At 46.1% G+C, this 19,539-nt stretch overlaps 1 protein-coding gene across 2 annotated transcripts in view; it reads left to right on the plus strand.

Moving 5' to 3' along the window:
- The window catches only part of ERI3 (ERI1 exoribonuclease family member 3), a 224,006-nt gene that overhangs the window by 15,016 nt on the left and 189,451 nt on the right, over nucleotides 1-19,539 (plus strand). For both annotated transcript variants that reach the window (XM_026651961.1, XM_026651960.1), the window contains exon 3: nucleotides 16,663-16,779. In XM_026651961.1, the coding sequence (XP_026507746.1) occupies nucleotides 16,663-16,779 (117 nt within the window). The remainder of the gene's footprint in view (nucleotides 1-16,662; nucleotides 16,780-19,539) is intronic.

Here is a 19,539-nt window from a genome sequence, read left to right on the forward strand (position 1 = left end):
CGGAATCTTTTACTGGTAGCGATGTAAGATGCAGAGGTTTGGTCTGAGCACAGGATTTGGAGCCAGGAACAGCCAAGTCCTAATCTTACGTCTGCCACTGGTTCCTTCTATGACCTGGAGCAGCTCATTTAACTTCTCTGCCTCAGTTTCATCATGGTAAGATAAGATAATGGGGTGTTGTCAGGAGAGCACTTTGAAGATGAAGATGCTGCATACATGCTAAGTCGGGGTGGGCAAACTTTGTGGCCCGAGGGCCACATCTGGGTATGGAAATTGTATGGCGGGCCGTGAATGCTCACGAAATTGGGGGTTGGAGTGTGGGGGAGGGGGTGAGGGCTCTGTCTGGGGGTACAGGCTCTGGGGTGGGGCTGGGGATGAGGGGTTGGGGGTGCAGGAGGGTGCTCTGGGCTGGGACCGAGGGGTTCGGAGAGGGGATCAGGGCTGGGGCAGGGGGTTGGGTCAGGGGTGCAGGCTTCGGGAGGCGTTTACCTCAAGCAGCTCCCGGAAGCAGCGGCATGTCCCCCATACGGCTCCTACGTGGAGGAGTGTCCAGGTGGCTCTGCGTGCTGCCCCGTCCACAGGCGCCACCCCCGCAGCTCCCATTGGCCGCAGTTCCTGGCCAATGGGAGCTGCGGGGGCGGTGCTTGGGGTGGGGGCAGCATGCTGAGCCCCCTGGCTGCCCCTACATGTAGAAGGTGGAGCGGGGGCATGCTGCTGCTTCCAGGAGACACATGGAGTTGGGCGAGCCCCCGACTCCGCTCCCCAGCAGGAGCTCGAGGGCCAGATTTAAACGTCTGGAGGGCCGGATGCGGCCCCCGGGCCGTAGTTTGCCCACCCCTGTGCTAAGTGGTGTTCAGCTTCCAGTTTTGTAGTGGTGGCAGCTAGCCAAGTCCATTTTTTTGGCATGTGAACTAAGCCTAGAATTCTCTCGCATAGTAAACATGCGACCCCACAATATCACTTTACTTTTCTCAGTAACTACCTTTTGCACTGCTCTGACTCCTCACGGTAAACTTGAAGGAGAGATCGTAACTATGCTCAGGTTCATTGATATAGCATCTGCAGAGCTAGCTCTATTCACCCATGGGAAGTGCTCTGCTGTGACCAGTGCATGCTTAACTTTTTTTTATCCCTAACTGAGTTCTTCACATCCCTTGGGGAGCCCTGAAGATCCCCCATTTTGACCCCTTTTCACACTTCACAAGTCTCCTCTTGGGGTCTTATGTCCCGGCCACCGTCCTTTTCTTTAAGGACAATGGGATTGCCTTAGGGCACCAACAGCATTGCTCCTTAGCTGGCCAGAGGGATTGAGTGACGGGATACGTGGCGGCTGCCCCGTAACTCCCACGCCTGTGCCAGATGCTGTGGTTCTTTAACATTCCCAGCTTGGGGAGCCGGAGAGAGGTGGTAGATGTTTTACACGGTAATAGAGCCCTGCAGCAAACCAGCCCATGTTTTGTCAGATCAGTGTAAACTCCCTGAGCATGGGATGGCTCCTCATAGATGCACACCTGAATACTGAAGGTGAACCTATACGTGTGCAAGGAAGAACATACCTGTTTGTGGATTCTGTTGGTCTAGTCATGGGTGAGCAGAGCAGCCCAGGGACAACAGAGTGTGTTGGTTATAATTTCACATGCCCCAGTGCCAACTCCAAGATTTGACAGCAAGGTGAGGAAGTCTGAGAGGAGAAAAAGTGCATAGCGTGTCTCCTAACACTTGAAACACCGAGGGGTTAGCAAGGTGGGATTCTGAGGGCTGGGAACAGGAGTGCCCTCAAATCCTTTTAAAACTAAACTTGTGTCGTTACGGCTTGATCCAGTGGTCAGTCCCATTAGTAGCTGTGTGAGATGCCGACCAGGTTCAAACCCGCATTGCCCATCATCTTGATTCGATTAATGTAGTGAGTGTGCGTGCACAGATTGGTAAGCATGCTGTGCTATCAGCCTTCCACTTTCTTCCACTCCCAGCCTCTTTCCTCACTACCATTCCCGCAGGAGAAGGTCTGAGAGAAAGATAGGCCTTGCATAGTGCTGTGAAGGTCAACGGGCTCTGTCAGTCCAGCAGAGAACCCACTTCCAGAGCCAGTGGGCCCCCTACTGACAACACCCAGCCCTGCTTCAAGCAGAACTAGAGATTGGCCATAGATATGTGGCCCTGCTCATCTCAGTTGTTGGGATGGTGCATCGGGAGCTGGGCAAGTCTTGTGCTAGCCAGGCCAAAATCTCGTCAGGCTTTATAGGTCAGATGCGTCACCTTGAATTGCACACTGGAAGCCAGCGGAGACTACCAAGAATACTGTTGGTATAATGTGCTCCCTGCTGCTGGGCCCAGGGGCTAGGCAGGCAGTTGAGTGTCACACTAGCAGTAGCTTCCAGGTGCTTTTCAAGAGGCGCTCCAAGCAGACTGTTTTGCAATAGTCCTATCTGGAGGCCAGAAGGGAATACAGTAGATTATCAACAAGGCCAGCATCAGAGGGAATGGTCACTGTCCTAGCCAAATGCAGACCGGCAGGGCCAGATTAATCTTTTGTGGGCCCCGTTCTGCCCTGAGGCCCCACCTCCCGCTCTGCCCTGCGACCCCACATGGACTCTTCTCTCCGAGACCCTGCTGCATGTGGGAGAAGGGGGTGGAGAGGAGTGAATGGCGGGTGGAGCTTCAGGGGAAGAGACTGGGCAGCAGGTGGGACCTTTGGGGGGGGGAGGGGGGGGGGGACGACTGCTTCTGAGTGTGAGCCTGGTTCCACTGTAAACACGGGACTGCAGACAGGGAGAAGTTCCGCTGGCCACCTCCTCTGCCTAGGACTCCCCGGGCCAGCGGCAGGTCTCTTTTAGCCCAGTTTTCATAGGGCCGTTGGACTTGACTGCGTTGTAAATCCTCTGACAAAACCCACATTAAGGTTGATTTTTAATTGCTCAAAAGTAAAGAAATTCAGACTTGTTTCCCATGGTGACCTTAACTCTGCTCCCTCCTGCGTAATCGTTACACTGGGAGTAGTACATGAGTACTTATCTATATGCCGCTCAGGATACACTTGTAGTTTAAATAAATAGTTCCGAATTCAGCTTATTCCTATGGTGTTACCGGAGGAATGCTATTGAAGGTGCATGTGCTAAAATGATTCAAAGGGTTTTGCTTTGTTGCTAAAGTTATGCTAAGAGCGTATAAACTGCAGAAACACACCGTGCTACAGACGTACATCTAAAATAACCGGAAAGGTGCAGTTCCTTTGTACCATGTTTTCCCATATAGCATGTGTCCCTGTTGCAATGCTGTGGGAACCTTATCGTATGCAGTTCGTGCAGTCTTATAGTTGAGATCTTAATGTGACCAATTGCATATAATCTCCCTCCTTTAAAAGAGGAAAACTAAAAAACGGAAAATAAATCGGTAGAGATGGGAGACATGCAACCAGAATTTCAGAACAAGTTCTTTAGGGTATGAAATAACAGCTGCAGTCTGGCGCAGAAAAGCCGTGTTCTCCCTGGCAGTTGTTTTACCTTGGGGGCCTCCCCCATTCTAGTAGTAAGAGAGCGCGTCTTGCTGTGACCCATGTGATCTGACATGGCTGCAGGCTACAGAATTAACTGTCTTTATTTAAAGCCCTTGGAGCTAGATAACATGAGCGGGAATCAAACCCAGGACTCCTGCAGAGCTCAACCGCTAAACCACCAGGTAGGACTTCTGATGTATGAAAATATTCAAAGCAACTTCATCTTTAAAAAATATAAACCACCATTCTTATAGCAACAAGCCTAGAATACTAGGTACTCAGGTGGTGACCCGTAGGGTACTGATTGAGAACTAAGCAGGTCTGGACCAATCCGTTATTGGCAGACCAATAAGATCATCTGCTTTAAAGCAGTCATAGTGCTCCTTTGCTTAGCAGCTCACTGAGACCAATGACTAATGGCAACTCTATGCTACAAAATTGAGTTCACCTAAGTTATATTGACGTACAGCCACTGCAGTAATTACATCGCTTTTGCATGTCCACACTGAAAGGCAGCTACAGTCAACGTAAGCAACTCGGTCTTTATGCTGACACTGCATCGACCTACGTGCTATGCCTCTCACAGAGGGGGAGTTAATAAGTCGGTATGGTGAGTGAGTTACATCGGTGGGAACGACATTAGTGTCGACGCTTACAGAGTTAGGTCAATGTAAGCTGCCTTGTGTCAACCTAACTCTGTAATGTATCCCAGGGTGCACTAGTGCCCCTACACTATTTGAGCACTGTGCAAGGAAGAACCTACCTGTTTGTGGATTCTGTTGGTCTAGTCATGGGTGAGCAGAGCAGCCCAGGGACAACAGAGTGTGTTGGTTATAATTTCACATGCCCCAGTGCCAACTCCAGTGTGCAATCATTAACCATGGAGCAAGTAACCAATTGCATAGTTAAATAGGGCGGTTGTTGCAGAAGAAGGTAGTTGAGCAGCAGTCACCATGGGGGGGAGAGGGGAAGGGAGATCCAGATCCGCTCCAAGTAAAACCCCCTCTGACCCTACACCCTTAGTTGTCACCTACCACCCTATATTGGAACACATGTGGGGTATCAAACAACTACAATCCATACTCGATGGGGACCCCGTCTTGAAATAAATCTTTCCTGAACCCCTTCTTCTGGCCTTCAAACAACCCACCGACCTCTTCAAGCTTATCATCAGAAGCAAGCTATCACCTGTGGGTGAACATTTTTCACAAGCAGTCACTCTATATCTGACCTCTCAGTCCTCCTCCTCAAAGGAAATCTGCACAACGCTTTCAAAAGACAAACCTGGGAGCTTAAATTCATAATGTTGCTAGACACTAAAAATCATGGTCTCAATAAAGACACTGGATTTATGGTTTATTACAACAAACTGTAACCCACTAACTCCCCTTTCTGTCCTGTGATTATAGGGGTGTTAACGGGCCACTTCTCCTTGGATGGTCCCTTACAATATGTGCTAACTACTTATGCTAAACTATCTGTTGGATCTTGTATTTAGCTCTGACCCTCTCAGTACCTTTCCTGACCTGAAGAAGAGCTCTCTGTGTAGCTCGAAAGCTGGTCTCTCTCCCGAACAGAAGTTGGTCCGGTAAAAGATACCCCTTTCCCCGCCTTGTGCAGCTGAACACGTTTGCAGCCTGAGGTTAAGGGAACAAGCACAGTAGTTTAGTGCACTTATGATATTGTGGTAGCACCTTGAAACTCCAGTCGTTCCTAGCCCCATTGTGCAGTGTGCGGTACAAACGCTGCCTGTAAATATTCATAGTGGAGATATTTCAAAGCCATATTTGTAAGATTTGAGTCATCCGTGCTTGCTGAGGACATCTTGTGTCCTTTCCAAGTATGATGCTTTAAAGCCAAACAGTATTTTTAAGTTACCTGAGCTCAGAAGAGCATCTGAACTATCATTAAGGCTTTGTCTACATTAGCACTTTTGTCGGTCAGGGTGTGAAAAAAACCATTCCCCTGACCGACATGTTTTACCAACGAAAGCGCTGGTGTGGACAGCCTGATGTCGGCGGGAGATGCTCTCCCGCCGACATAGTTTCCGCTGCTCATTGGGGGTGGTTTAATTATGCCGACGGGAGAGCTCTCTCCTGTTGGCGTAGAGCGGCTACATGGGAGACCTTACAGCAGTACAGCTGTGCCACTGTAAGATCTGTCGTGCAGACATCACCTAAAGCCTGCAGATTGATCCCAGAAGGGAAGGACACGTCTGACTCAAAAGTAACTGAGTGGCTGTTCTTCAGAAAATGAGATCTGGGACTGAGCCCAAGCGGGAAAAACAAAAGTTCAGAGAGTAAAAAGGCATCAAGAACTTTCCAAGAAAGCATCTAACTTCATGGTCACTTTTCTGCCCACCCCACTGAAATCCTTTTGGGCTGTAGGCAGCCAGGGGACAGTGGTTTGGATATGGAATTGGAGTCAGGAGTTCTTGAGTTCTAACTCTGGCTCTAACACAGACCCCTGTGTGACCGTAGGCTAGTCAGTAAGCTTTTCTATGCCTCAGTTTCGCCAGCTGCAAAATAGGATTGTTATCTCACTTGTTCATTTGTGGGGTCCCCAAGAGGGGCTGGGTAGGGCCTCCGTTTTCCTCTTTTCCTTGTTCTGGTCATAGAGTATATGATCTCTAATTTAGATGAAGGGAGTGGGATTTAGTGCTGTTAAGGTTTCATTGCTAATCAGTGGCTAATCCCCCAGGGAGTGAGGAATAGCTAGCCTTTTAGTGATGAGATTTTTGTGCTTGTCCCCTCTCTCCTATTTCTTAGGCTGGCTTGCCAGCCATCATTATGTTATCTATTTAGACTTCGGTTTGTTGGCAGAGTTATTCTGATTCTGTTGTTAGGCCCTGTCTATAAAATCAAATCAAAAATCCACGGCAGCCTACTGTTAGCTGGCATGGCTATAATGCCCCGGTACACACACAAACACGACCTTCGCACCCACCCCGTGTGTTTTACCAGCACTGGTAATGTCGATCATTTGCGCTGCTTGGTGTCAACTGGGGAGGGAAACATTTCTGGACCTTAATACAAGAAAGTCTGAGTTTGTTTCAGGCTGCAGAGGGGAGAGCCTGTTGTGAATGACTGATTTTTTTAAATTTTTTGGTAAGGCAACAAGAAGGTAAAAATGTGGGGCCTCTCAGCATTCAGGGTAAATGTCACTTGCACCCCCTGCGTCAGGCATGAGGGAGTGCTTGTTAAAGAAATGGCCAACCTCCTAGAGAAGGTGTCTTCTGCCGAACAGTGCCAACTCTGGTGCATTAGGGTTTTTAGTACGTTGATTTTGACAGTGGCTGATGGGAGGAAAAGGCATGGCTCGAAGAGCCTGAGGCTTGGTCTACACTGGGGGGAGAGGGGAGGATCGATCTAAGTTACGCAACTTCAGCTACGTGAATAGCGTAGCTGCAGTCGACGTACTTAGATCTATTCACCGCGGTGTCTTCACTGCAGTAAGTCGACGGCTGATGCTCTCCCGTCAACTCCGCCTGCACCTCTCGCCCTGGTGGAGTACCGGAGTCAACGGGAGAGCGCTCGGTGGTCGATTTATCCCGTCTAGTCTAGACGCGATAAACCGACCCCCGCTAGATTGATCGCTGCCCGTCGATCCAGCGGGTAATGTAGAGAAGCCCTAAGAGTCTGCCTGAGATCAGAGAAGGAGAACAGCTCCTACAGCCAGCATTTGCCATCTTATTTCGTAGCTTGAAAAAGGCTTCAGTGTGGGTTGTCGTCCTTTGCGATAAAAAGGTAATGTCTGGAAGCGCAAGGATCGGCTTAGCCCAGCTTACCCTGCCCCCCAGGGTAATACATGCTGTGGCTCCCAGTCTGGTCTGAGCTGCAAATCTTCATCGTGACATCAAGCTTCAGCTATTGAAGCTCTACAGCCTCGTACCACGGGCAATCAAAGACGTGTGAGTGGCTTTTGAGGAAACAAATGGATGATGTTGCTATTTCTGTGTTGCTGATTCTGAATGTGGAAGGGAGGAGAGTCTGTACAACTAATGGTTTGGGGCAAGGCGCAGTAAGAAGGCTCAAAGCATGTGTATGAGGGAGTTGGGGGAGCGTGGGAGGCAGACAGGTGTGATGGGCAGAGATCAGCTCAGGAGTAAATGAGAAATGGAGGGTTTAGGCCAGCAAAGGAGGATGAGCTGTCTGTCTGAATGTGGGATCCGTCAGTGGTTCTGTCATGTTTCCTAATGGAAGCATCCCAGTCTACAAACAGCTAAATTGGAGCCTTACGTCTGGATTTTCAAACCCACCTAGGGGATTTGGGTGCCCAGTTCCCTTTAACTTTAATAGGATTTGAGCATCTGGGGGGTAGAAGGGGGCATGTGAAAAGTTTGGGGACCACTGCCATAGGTGGCTTTGAAAATCTCTGAGGAAATGCACTAGAGATGGCTCCATATGCAGACTTGGGCCCAAGCAGGGTTAGATGATGGTGGCTGCTGAAGCCTTGTGAACACTAGTGCTCCTGTCATTGCTCATGCTCACAGAGCGGCACTGCTGTTAGCAAAGGTGGGAAACTTTTGACATAACGCTCTAGTGCAGACACAGCCACTGTGTGCCCTGGGGTGAGGCCTTGGACCTCAATCAGCTTGATTGGAAAAAACTGTTAAAAAGTAGGATTTAGGTTTTTCGTCATCGAAGTTGTGGCTCCAATTCAGTTCTTGGTCCCAGTCTCCTCCTTCTGGGGCTGGAAGTACTTTTGGGATCATAGACATTAGAAGTGGATCATCCACTCAGTCCCCCAGGTGCTGGGGCAGGGGTGTACCCGACAGGACACTTTCTGGTGCATCCACAGCAATGGGGCCACATCTTCTGCCTGTGGGAGACTATTCCATGCTCTAACACATGTCACGGTCAAGACATTTTTCCGGGTATTTAGTTGAAAACTTTCCCATTTAGGGCTCATGGATTAGAATCATAGAATATCAGGGTTGGAAGGGACCTCAGGAGGTATCTAGTCCAACCCCCTGCTCAAAGCAGGACCAATCCCCAACTAAATCATCCCAGCCAGGGCTTTGTCAAGCCTGACCGTAAAAACCTCTAAGGAAGGAGATTCCACCACCTCCCTAGGTAACCCATTCCAGTGCTTCACCACCCTCCTAGTGAAAAAGATTTTCCTAATATCCAACCTAAATCTCCCCCACTAGCTTTAAACTAGCTTTACCCCATGTTGGGTTGAATAATTCCCTTTTCCATGGTGTTACACCCTTCAAATGTCCGTACAAATGACACCCTGTCAATGTGTGTCCCCGTCCCCCCCCAGTCATTGTTTAGCTAAATCATATATATCAAACTCTTTTGGTCTCTCCTTCATTTCAGTCAGTCCCACTGTCCCCTGACCATTTTTGTTGTTTTTCTTTGGGCTTCCTTTGGTTGTGAGACAATGTTCTCAGCTCCTGGGGGAAGGAGAGGGAATGCTGAGTGTCTCTCACCCACCAGCTGCTGTACTGCATTGGTACGTTCTAGTGGGGTGTCTTGCCCAAGCCTTCTCATCCAGGGACGTGGTTGTGGCTTGGGACAGCAAGCTGGAAAGGGAAGATATAAAATTAACATGGCACACTTTAAGTGGACTAAAAGGTGACCTACTGCTAGGTCTCAAAATGTAATTGTAGACGGGGAATCATCATGCAGTTGGATGTGTCTCTAGTGGGATTCTGCAGGGATCTGTAAGAAAATATAAAATGATTCTGGATAAAGTTTGCAGATGAAACAAGTGGGGGAGTGGTAAATAATGAAGCAGACAGGTCACTAATAAAGATCAATCTGGATCACTTGGTAAGCTGGACACAAGCAAACAATATGCATTTTAGCATGACTAAATGTTCTTAATGTAGGAACAAAGAATGGAGGCCATATTACAGGATGGGGGACACTATCCTGGGAAGCAGTGAGTCTGAAAAAAGATTTGGAGGTCCTGGTGAATGATCAGCTGATCACGGGCTCCCAGTGTGACGCTGTGGCCAAGAGGGCTAATGCAGTTATTTGTTGCATAAATGGGATTCCTGAGTAGGAGCGGAGAGTTTATTTTACCTCCGTATTTGGCACCGGTGCAATCCTGTGTCCGGTTCTGGTGTCCACAGTTCAAGGAGGAGGTTGATACATTGGAGAGGGTTCGGAGAAGAGCCAGGAGAATTATTAAAGGATTAGAAAACTTGCCTGATAGTGATTGACTCAAGGAGTTCAATCTGTTTAGCTTAACAAAGAGAAGGTTAAGGGTGACTTGATCACAGTTTGTAATGACCTATATGGGGAACAAATATTGGATAATGGGCTCTTCAGTCTAGCAGAGGAAGGTCGAACACGATCCAGTGGCTGGAAGTTGAAGCCAGACAAAGTAAGGCTGTAAATAAGGCGCACAGTTTTAAAGCTGAAAGTCATTAACCAGTGGAACAATTTCCCAAGGCTCCTGGTGGATTCTCAATCACTGGCAATTTTTAACTCACGATTAGACGTTTTTCTAACAGATCTGCTCTGGGAATTATTTGGGGATGTTTTGTGGCCAGTGTTACACAGGAGGTCAAACTAGATGATCAGAATGGTCCCTTTTGGCCTTGGAATCTGTGAATCTCAGTGATGCAAATTTCAAGTTTGCGATATTTGGCGTCTGTCTTAAAGCTCAAGCTCCTGGAGTCGTTTGATTAAATGGACGCCGAGAGTCTCACTGAAATAAATAAATAATGATAAAAAGTTTCTCATCGTCATGGTTGTGGAGAGAAGCCTGAAAATATGACCCAAGTGTGATCTAAAGGCTCAGAACCCAGAAGACTAAAGAAAAAGAACCTCAGTTGATCATTTAAAGAAAATGTCATGATTGTCAAGAGAGTCTCATGCTTTTGGGGGCCTGACTCCTGATGTTTGAACATTTGGGGCAGGCAGTACACTGATCCTAGAGGCAGGGATGGCGGGAAGAAAACCCTAGTATTCCAAGAGCCAGCAGCAGAAGTTGGCATCATGTCAACATTTTCTGCAGGATTCGTTATCTTGTGGTGCTTTCCCTTGTTCCCTTTTGTTGTTCTTTTGAGTGATGCTGAGTGTGAAAGTCTAGGATTTCCCCCAACCTGCACTTTCTCTGCTCCTTTCCCAGGATATATTTGTTTAAATGAATTTAACTGGCAAGTGTGTGCGTGTGCACATGTATGTGTGTGTCTTCTTCCAGGTAGTTCTGGCAGAACTAATTTGGTGCTTGCTGCTGCCCAAAGGGCTCTTGAACAGGGTTGACGAATACGCAAAGTAACTTGCCTCAAACCGTGTGCTGCAGTATTCCACACCGTGTGTGTGTGTGCACATGCACGTGTTAGATGACCATCCTTCAGAAAGTTAGCACCGCCTGTGATTTTATTTTTTCTCCTCTTTTTCCTCCGTTACTGGCCTCATTGTCTGTCTGGTGTGTGTTTTGGTCAGTTTAATTGAAATTAGCTATTGGGGATAAGACCTGTGAGCAAATCTCGCCAGTCGCCCCTGGAGGCCAGTGCAGGACTGCTCAACTTGAACACAGCTTTAGTTAAAATAATTAAGGAAGGGGAAAAAAGACAAATCTGTTAGGTTTGCACTGTCCAGACTCTGTCCCTTTTTCGATTTTAATTGCCCTGGAAAAAAGGGAGAAACAAGCTTTCTAAAAGCTCTGATTCTTCCCTCTCTTTCCACCCCCCCGCCCGGAAACTTGGAGGCATCAACTCTCATCTGTCAAAGTGTAAATCAGCAATTAAAACACAAACAGTGAAATGCCAAAGATGACCTGAAGCACAAAGCAACTGACAAACAAGTCCGGACAAATCGACGGATAATTTATAAGCATTGCCCTAAAATCTAATTATTTGGCAATTCGAATTTGCAGCCGGCCAGGGCTGTGCAATAAATTTAACCCGCCATAAATTATTTAGGAGCAGCCCGTGGTGTAAATCAAAAACACGAGTGTTTGTTTAAGAAATAAGCTCTTTTTGCATAAAATGACTTTTGTCTTCGAAAGAAAAACAGTTGAACAGACTCCACGGCCATTGCGCGTGTGTCCCCTCCACGGAGGACCCTCCTGCCTCTGCCCCCTTTGGAAGGTGTCAAAGGGGGTCTGTGTCTTAGCAGAAAGTTCTGTCCTTTTTCTTACCAGGAAAATCCTTTTCCCTCCTGGGCAGCACCCACTTGTTTTTATTGCATTTTGAACAGTCAGCTCTAATTTTTAGTGGCACCTTTTATCCTTTGTATTTATTAAGCTTCTTCAAGGGGCGGGGTGGGGATGGAGGTGGAATAAATCATACTCCAGAGTAGTTTTTGAACTCAATGGGCAATAGTCTCTAACCTAAATAAATAAATACAGGGCTTTGAGCATGCCCCGCCCACTCCTCACATAGACACTTGGGTAAAGGGTTTGACGAGCCTGGAAGATCTTGCTGTGTATTTTATTCTTGTAATCTAATAATGGTAAGATTCCAAGAATCCAAGATTCTGGGCAAAGGATTCCTCTGTGAATAGCAGTGTAACTTTTGCTGTTTTGTTTCTATACCCAAGAGATTTCCCCATTACGGGAACACGTTTAGTGAGCGTAACTGTTTAATTTCTTTATTATCAGCAGAATTAAAATGACTAATTTCCCCTTCCCCCTCTTCCTGCATCCCCAGTTTGGTGTTTTAGGCAGGAGGTTTCATGTAGTGAGGGTGAAGCAGTAAAAGGCTGAATTTATAGAGGTGATTTCACAGGCCCTCATGAATTTTCCTAATCCCTCAGAAAAGGAAATCCTTGTTCGCTTTCAATCAGCTAGTTGTGATGCAGCCTACCAGCTGTTTCAAAGAGAACTGTCGTGGGACAGGCAGGTTATTCTGAGTGCTTGCATGTGGTCTCTCTCTTTTGGGGTGGCTGGGAAGGAGGGCAAAAATTATCAGTGCGCTGTCATGCAGTTTAGTTTAAAGAACTGCAGACTCATGTATATGAGCAAACAGATTTGGTAACAGGATATTTTTAATTTTAACTTTTCCCACATTTGTATATTAGCACAGTGGGGGGGATTTGTGGTGTCTTTTGAAACCTGCTAAAATCTCTTTGTTCCCACAATATAATTGCAAATGCCTGTGCCAGCGACTTGGAGCTGTGTGCCAAAGACTTTCCCCATTCAAAATGTATTCAACTTTTCATGATAATGGAAAGGCTAATAAAGAGTGTATTATTTATCACCAGCAATTTGAATTCCAGGTTTCCTTTCAAGTTAGGCTACCCTGCTAAATAAAATATATAACTGCAATGAGAATGGGTGTACACAATGGATTGTTCGTATTCCTGGTAGAATATAGCTATTTGCAATCTCCAAATATCTCCAAAACGATTCCAACTCATTCCGAACTCCTCCTCATGTTTGCATTTACCAGTTCAGCTTGGACTGTGAGAAATCTATAAGAAAACAGTTTAAAAAGAGCTAGAGATGGGAGAGACTAATGCTGGTGGAACTAGATCTGGGAAACACTGAAGTTGGCATTAATGCTCCCTAAGGCCAGAATTAGATGCGGATGTGTGTGGTGATCCTGGGCAGTTTTTACGTTCAGCGAAAATGGACCAATTTCCAGTGTACCTGTAATTTTAATGTTTTCCCCCCAAAACCGGTTTGACAGTGTAGATGTAACCTAGCACTTCAGAGTTAGCCAGGCCAGTTGTGAGAGTATATGGGTGCCTGGCTGCTTTTCTGAATCGCAGTCTGTCAGGGTGGAGGGAGGGTTGGCTCACCATTTCATAATAATTACTAATGAAATTCTAGATCTGTAATAACATTTTGGATATCTAAAACAAGCCATATGCTTGGTGGTTTTTTTTTTTTTTTAAAGTGGAAACAGATCAACTTTATGCCATACATTCTTGGTAATAGAGGACTTTTTTCCTATTTATATTTGATAGATATTTTTGTTTCCACAGGAATGTCAACTCCTAATTTCATGATGCATCATGGGCTTAAGAAAATTGAATTTAATAAAGGCAAAAGATGAATGGCACCTTTAAAGGCCCCAACACTTGTCTTTATTAGTAGGACAAACTGCAGGGTCTCCGAACACTGCTTCTCTCCAAATGAAAGTTTAAATGAAAAGTACAGCGGTGTCACAGGTTAAATTTCATTGCAGGACTGGCTAATGTTGTTAGTGAGGAGTGGAGCTGATATCATGGGGCTGGTATCTGTTGCCTTAGATACCAGCGGAGCAAACATCGCCAGAGACTGGAAAAATCTCCACTCTAAGGAGCATTCAGATAAACAGCCTTTTGGGAAGGTCCTCGCCACTCCCTTGAAAAACTGACCAAATAAGCCAAAATAAACCTGTTAGTCTTTCTCCCAAGACCTCCAAGTTGCTAGTCATTTTTTTCTCTGTGGCCACAGACCGGTATTAATTCTTGATAGCATTACATTTTCCAGGTTTTTCAGTTCAGCTTTTTATTTTCCCAGTCTGTTTTAATCCGACCCTCCTGAAAGAGATTTTTGCCTCTGGTCTAGAAGCAAATGACTGACACCTTTGCGCATCAGCTCCGTGGGCAGCGCCATGCAAGGCTCTCTTTCAGCCCTTCTTCACCTCTGGGCACTTGATGGGCCCCTCAGGAGCTATCTGTTCCCCTAGGACTGCTCTCTGCAGGGCAACACACATACAGTCTGTGGCTGTCTCTCCATCTGGGAGAGAGCAATTTCTTTTCCCTTCATCCTGGGATGGCGATACACCTTTGGACAGTAGCGCCTCATGTAGAGCCCAACCCAAAAAGCTGCAGCGCTTCCTCGGCTCCCATTGAAGTCAGTGGGGTCTGAAGGGGCTCGGCCCTTTGGAGAACAAAGAGGTCCTCGAGCTTGGGAATGGAAGGCTGGCAGGTAGGAGAACACTAGCTGTTAGCCCTCCCTGTAGCGAAGGCTACAAAATGCTTTCATTGTAACTCCCTTCTCATATATGCCCAGACTTGCTAAAACCTTCTCCTGAGCCGAAACTCGCAGTGGTGGGCGTCTGCTTTGCCATGATGGTATGGAGGGAGAAGTCGAGCCAAGTGTGTTCGGCCATTTCAGGATTACATGAGGGGGAAGAACAAAAGCCTGTTTCTGACCACCAGTTTCGCTTTTTCGGGTGATCCTTCAAATGGCTGAATTCGGTGAGTTCAGATTGAGAATGGGACTAGGTCTGAGTGGTATGTGGGACCTTTGCAAAATCTGACCAGTGTTACCTGAAGCGTATTTACAGAGAAACTTTGAGCCTTCATGCAGTGCTGAGGCAGAGAAATCATGCACTACAAAATCAGGAAACAAAATTCCTCCTGCCCCACTGCACGTTCGTAGTGTGTCATGTGGCAGGGTTAATGTTGTGGGGGAGCCATACGCTTTGGCATTCCCCGCTGCTGGATTTCTCCACCTTAACCTTGCATTAAGGCTAAATGTCACGCTTATTTCTTCTTCTGTTCATTTGACGCGCCTTTCCTACTCCACTCCACAGCCTACCCTGTGTCTGCCCCCTTTATGCCCTCCGCCCCCAAGTCCTTGGATCAGGAGCTATCAGGAGTCATTCACCCTGTAGCAGTGTATTCATACCGTATATACTATGTGAAATGGAAATCCGTGCTATGTGTTGTTCCCTTTCTCTCAACCCCCCACCCCTCCTTCTCCCTTTGGCTTTCAGCGTGTGGTGATGTCATCATCTCGTATTTATGACCTCACAATAATTTCCGTGCCTGGGTCACTGAGGTTGCAGCCGGGGCTGAAAGCTACGTTAACCACTCTGCAGCAACTGCATTTTCCACATGCTAATTTTACTCACAAGAGTTGCCTTTTATTTATTTATTTTGTATTATTTATTTCTCTCTTCCAGATGTTTTCAGGCAGTTTTTTGTTGTTAAACTAATTCCATTCATGTTTTAAAAATTTATGAAAGCGCTAATAAAAATGTCAAAGTGGTAAAAATGTTAGCTTTTGCTGTGCTTTGATTAAATTTTGCAAACTGTTTTTGAATATTAAAAAGCAATATTTTTTTTATTCTCTCTCTCTCTCTCTCCCGCTCTTCCCCTTCTCCCCCTCAAGTGATTTGAGAGGCTTGTTGCATGGTTATCACTCAATGGGCTCATTTGCACTCCAGAACCCTGGTGCCATGCATCTCTATTAAATAACAGAGACAAATTATTCTTTAAAGACACCAAACAAATTGTCACTTCTCTTACATTAAACTTGGGGGGAGAAGCGGGGGGGACAAACACAAAGGATTTTATTGCCTTTATTCAGGGGTTGGATCTTTTAATTTCATGTATATTTTTTAATAATTGAGAAATCCATCGTAACTGGCTTTGTTTAAACTTTTTATTAACAGGTCCATGTAAATTTTTGATTGCTGATTATTCCTATAATTGAACGCTCTCCTGATGAAGAACGTTTCTATTTCCCTATCAGCATAAATTCGCTGTAAGGAATAAGCCCGTGTTTGTGCAGTGCTCTATACCATAAAGGTTGCATTGGTGAGGGAGCTCCTGGTTCATCACAGCATTTTGGGTATAGCATGGCCTAGCAGTTCAGGCTGTGGGAGAGCACATTGCAATTCAGCTCCAGCCTCTCCCAGCAGGAGGCGCTTTATGCAATTGTCTCATGTCCTACATCCTTCAGAAGGGCCCCTGGTAAAGTTGATGAAGTTGGTCTCTCTCAGAGTACTGCTTCTGGATTGTACTGGCTAAGTGACAATGGATCTGCTGTATGTGTCTGTGTGTTGGCTTTGTGGGGAGTGTTTTGAGAGAGGTGGCAGGCTGACTTTCTGCGTGAGGGTGATCAGATCCTGGTGGGAAAATTTGGGCTTGTTGCGACTTAGACAGGTACTTGGCAGTAAGTTCTTGCTGCCTAGTTTTGGCAGCTACCGTAATAAACTGCAAACGTGTAATCCTTCCTAATAGCAATGTTGCAACCCCATTCCTTCCTGGGCGACTCTCCTGCTTACTGTGCACATGGGGCCTAGTTTTTTCCTTTTTAGAGCTGTGTGCCCCTTCTTAAAATGGGGAGGTGCCGTCTTCCTCTAATGTATTGTTTGTATTACCATGGGGCCTAGGACGCCCAGTCTGGACCAGGACCCCACTGCGCTAGGTGCTGTCCAAATACAGTACAAAAAGATGGTCCCTGCCCCAAAGAGCTTGGTTTGGGTCTTCCCAGCTGTCGTCTTTTTATAACAACTTGTTTTCTTTTGTGCCTTATTTCAGGAAATCATTGAGTTCCCCATTCTGAAGCTAAATGGCAGGACGATGGAGATTGAATCCACCTTTCACATGTATGTGCAGCCGGTGGTGCACCCTCAGCTTACTCCCTTCTGTACAGAGGTAAACGCGAAGGACGCACGGTGCTCCAAGAGTTTCTCTCTAACCGGGAAACAGGTTTACCTTTTGCATGGGGTCAGGGTTAGCGCCTCGTAGAGCAGGTTGAACATAAACCATCACTGCAAGTCCTTGCTGTTGATTCTAATAATAATAATAATAATTTTATTATAGTGTTTTGGAGCCCCAGTCCTGGACCAGGACTCTTTTGTGCTAAGCGCTGTACAAACATTGTTAAACTCTTTTGTAGCATATCTTTTGTTTTAACCAATAGACAATCACAGCAGATAACCTCTTTAATTCTGTGGTTCCTTAATGCCATCAAAGGTACTGGGGCCCTCTCCAGAGCGCAGTGAATGGGACGTGTCAGAGTGTTGACACTGTTCCAGTACAGCGGTTTGGTGTGGAAGGTTAAATAGAGCATGTTCCGAATGGAAGGAAATAAATAACGCTGTGCTGCTGTGTGATTCAAGGGATCTGATGTCCTATCCCATGAGCTTCACTGCTGTGGGTTGATGTCACCAGAACCCCCTAACCTTGTGATAAGACAATTTTTAAAAACTTTTTTTTTTTAAAGATTCTCTTTCCAGGATATGAGTGTGTGTTCTTGTTATCTGATTACCGTCCCCACTAAGGGCCATTGTTCCCTTAGTCCATATCCACCTCTTCCCAAATGTGCATAATGACAGCATGCAAATTACATGGGGCTCTGAGTCACGAGGTCCTTGGATTATAAAAGGAAGAGATTTGTTGTGTTCCCTCTCTCGTATTTAACTCCAAGAATTAAGAATTTGCACTAGTATATACTCCAAAGATTTCCCCTGATAGATAGATATAAATGAAATATTATTGCCATTGGCAATAATAGTCACAAACTCATGGATGAGAGGAGAAGTCCTAGAAGGCTGGAGAAGGGCTAACGTCGTGCCCATCTTTAGAAAGGAGGAGCCAGGGAACTATAGACCAGTCAGCCTGACTTTGATACCTTGAAAACGACTAGAGCAATGTATAAACACAATTGGTGAATACCTGGAGGATGGAGGGATGGTCACTAGCAGCCAGCATGGATTTACTAAGAACAAATCATGCCAGACCAGCTTGATTTCCTTCTTTGACAGGGTAACTGATTTGGTGGATGGGGGAAATGCGGTGGACATAATATACCTGGACACCAGCAAGGCTTTTGACAGAATCCCATATGACATTCTGATAAGTAAGCTGGAGAAATGCGGGCTCAACAGAACTACCATTAAGTGGATACAGAATTGGTTAAACAACTGAAAACAAAGAGTCCCTATTAATGGAATGATGTCGGAATGCGGGGAGGTCTCAAATGGGGATCTGTTCTGGGTCCAGTGTTGTTGAACATCTTTATTAATGACCTGGATGTAGGAATAGAGAGCTTACTGATCAAGTTTGCAGATGACACAAAGCTAGTTGTGGGGTTGCCAATCCTTTGGAGGGATCTTGATAAATTGGAAAACTGGCCGATAGACAACAAAACGAAATTCCCCAAAGACAAAGGTTAGTTGCTACACTTAGGGAAGAAAAACCAAATGCACAAATACAGAATGGGGGATAACTGGCTTGGCAGCAGCACTGTTGAGAAGGATCTGGGAGTTGTGGTGGATCACAACCTCAACAGGAATCAGCAATGCGATGCTGTTGCAAAAAAAGCAAATGCAGTTTTAGGTTGCATTAACAGAGGCATAGCATGCAAGTCACGGGAGGGGATAGTATCACTCTACTCAGCACTGGTTAGGACTCAGCTGGAGTACTGTGTCCAATTTTGGTCACCAATGTATTCATAGATTCATAGATTCTAGGACTGGAAGGGACCTCGAGAGGTCATCGAGTCCAGTCCCCTGCCCGCATGGCAGGACCAAATACTGTCTAGACCATCCCTGATAGACATTTATCTAACCTACTCTTAAATATCTCCAGAGATGGAGATTCCACAACCTCCCTAGGCAATTTATTCCAGTGTTTAACCACCCTGACAGTTAGGAACTTTTTCCTAATGTCCAACCTAGACCTCCCTTGCTGCAGTTTAAGCCCATTGCTTCTTGTTCTATCCTCAGAGGCTAAGGTGAACAAGTTTTCTCCCTCCTCCTTATGACACCCTTTTAGATACCTGAAAACTGCTATCATGTCCCCTCTCAGTCTTCTCTTTTCCAAACTAAACAAACCCAATTCTTTCAGCCTTCCTTCATAGGTCATGTTCTCCAGACCTTTAATCATTCTTGTTGCTCTTCTCTGGACCCTTTCCAATTTCTCCACATCTTTCTTGAAATGCGGTGCCCAGAACTGGACACAATACTCCAGCTGAGGCCTAACCAGAGCAGAGTAGAGCGGAAGAATGACTTCTCGTGTCTTGCTCACAACACACCTGTTAATACATCCCAGAATCACGTTTGCTTTTTTTGCAACAGCATCACACTGTTGACTCATATTTAGCTTGTGGTCCACTATAACCCCTAGATCCCTTTCTGCCGTACTCCTTCCTAGACAGTCTCTTCCCATTCTATATGTGTGAAACTGATTTTTTCTTCCTAAGTGGAGCACTTTGCATTTGTCTTTGTTAAACTTCATCCTGTTTAACTCAGACCATTTCTCCAATTTGTCCAGATCATTTTGAATTACGACCCTGTCCTCCAAAGCAGTTGCAATCCCTCCCAGTTTGGTATCATCCGCAAACTTAATAATCGTACTTTCTATACCAATATCTAAGTCGTTAATGAAGATATTGAACAGAGCCGGTCCCAA

Source organism: Terrapene carolina, unplaced genomic scaffold (assembly GCF_002925995.2).
Source record: "Terrapene carolina triunguis isolate 2854851 unplaced genomic scaffold, T_m_triunguis-2.0 Scaffold110, whole genome shotgun sequence".
In the NCBI taxonomy this organism is placed as follows: Eukaryota; Metazoa; Chordata; order Testudines; family Emydidae; genus Terrapene; species Terrapene triunguis.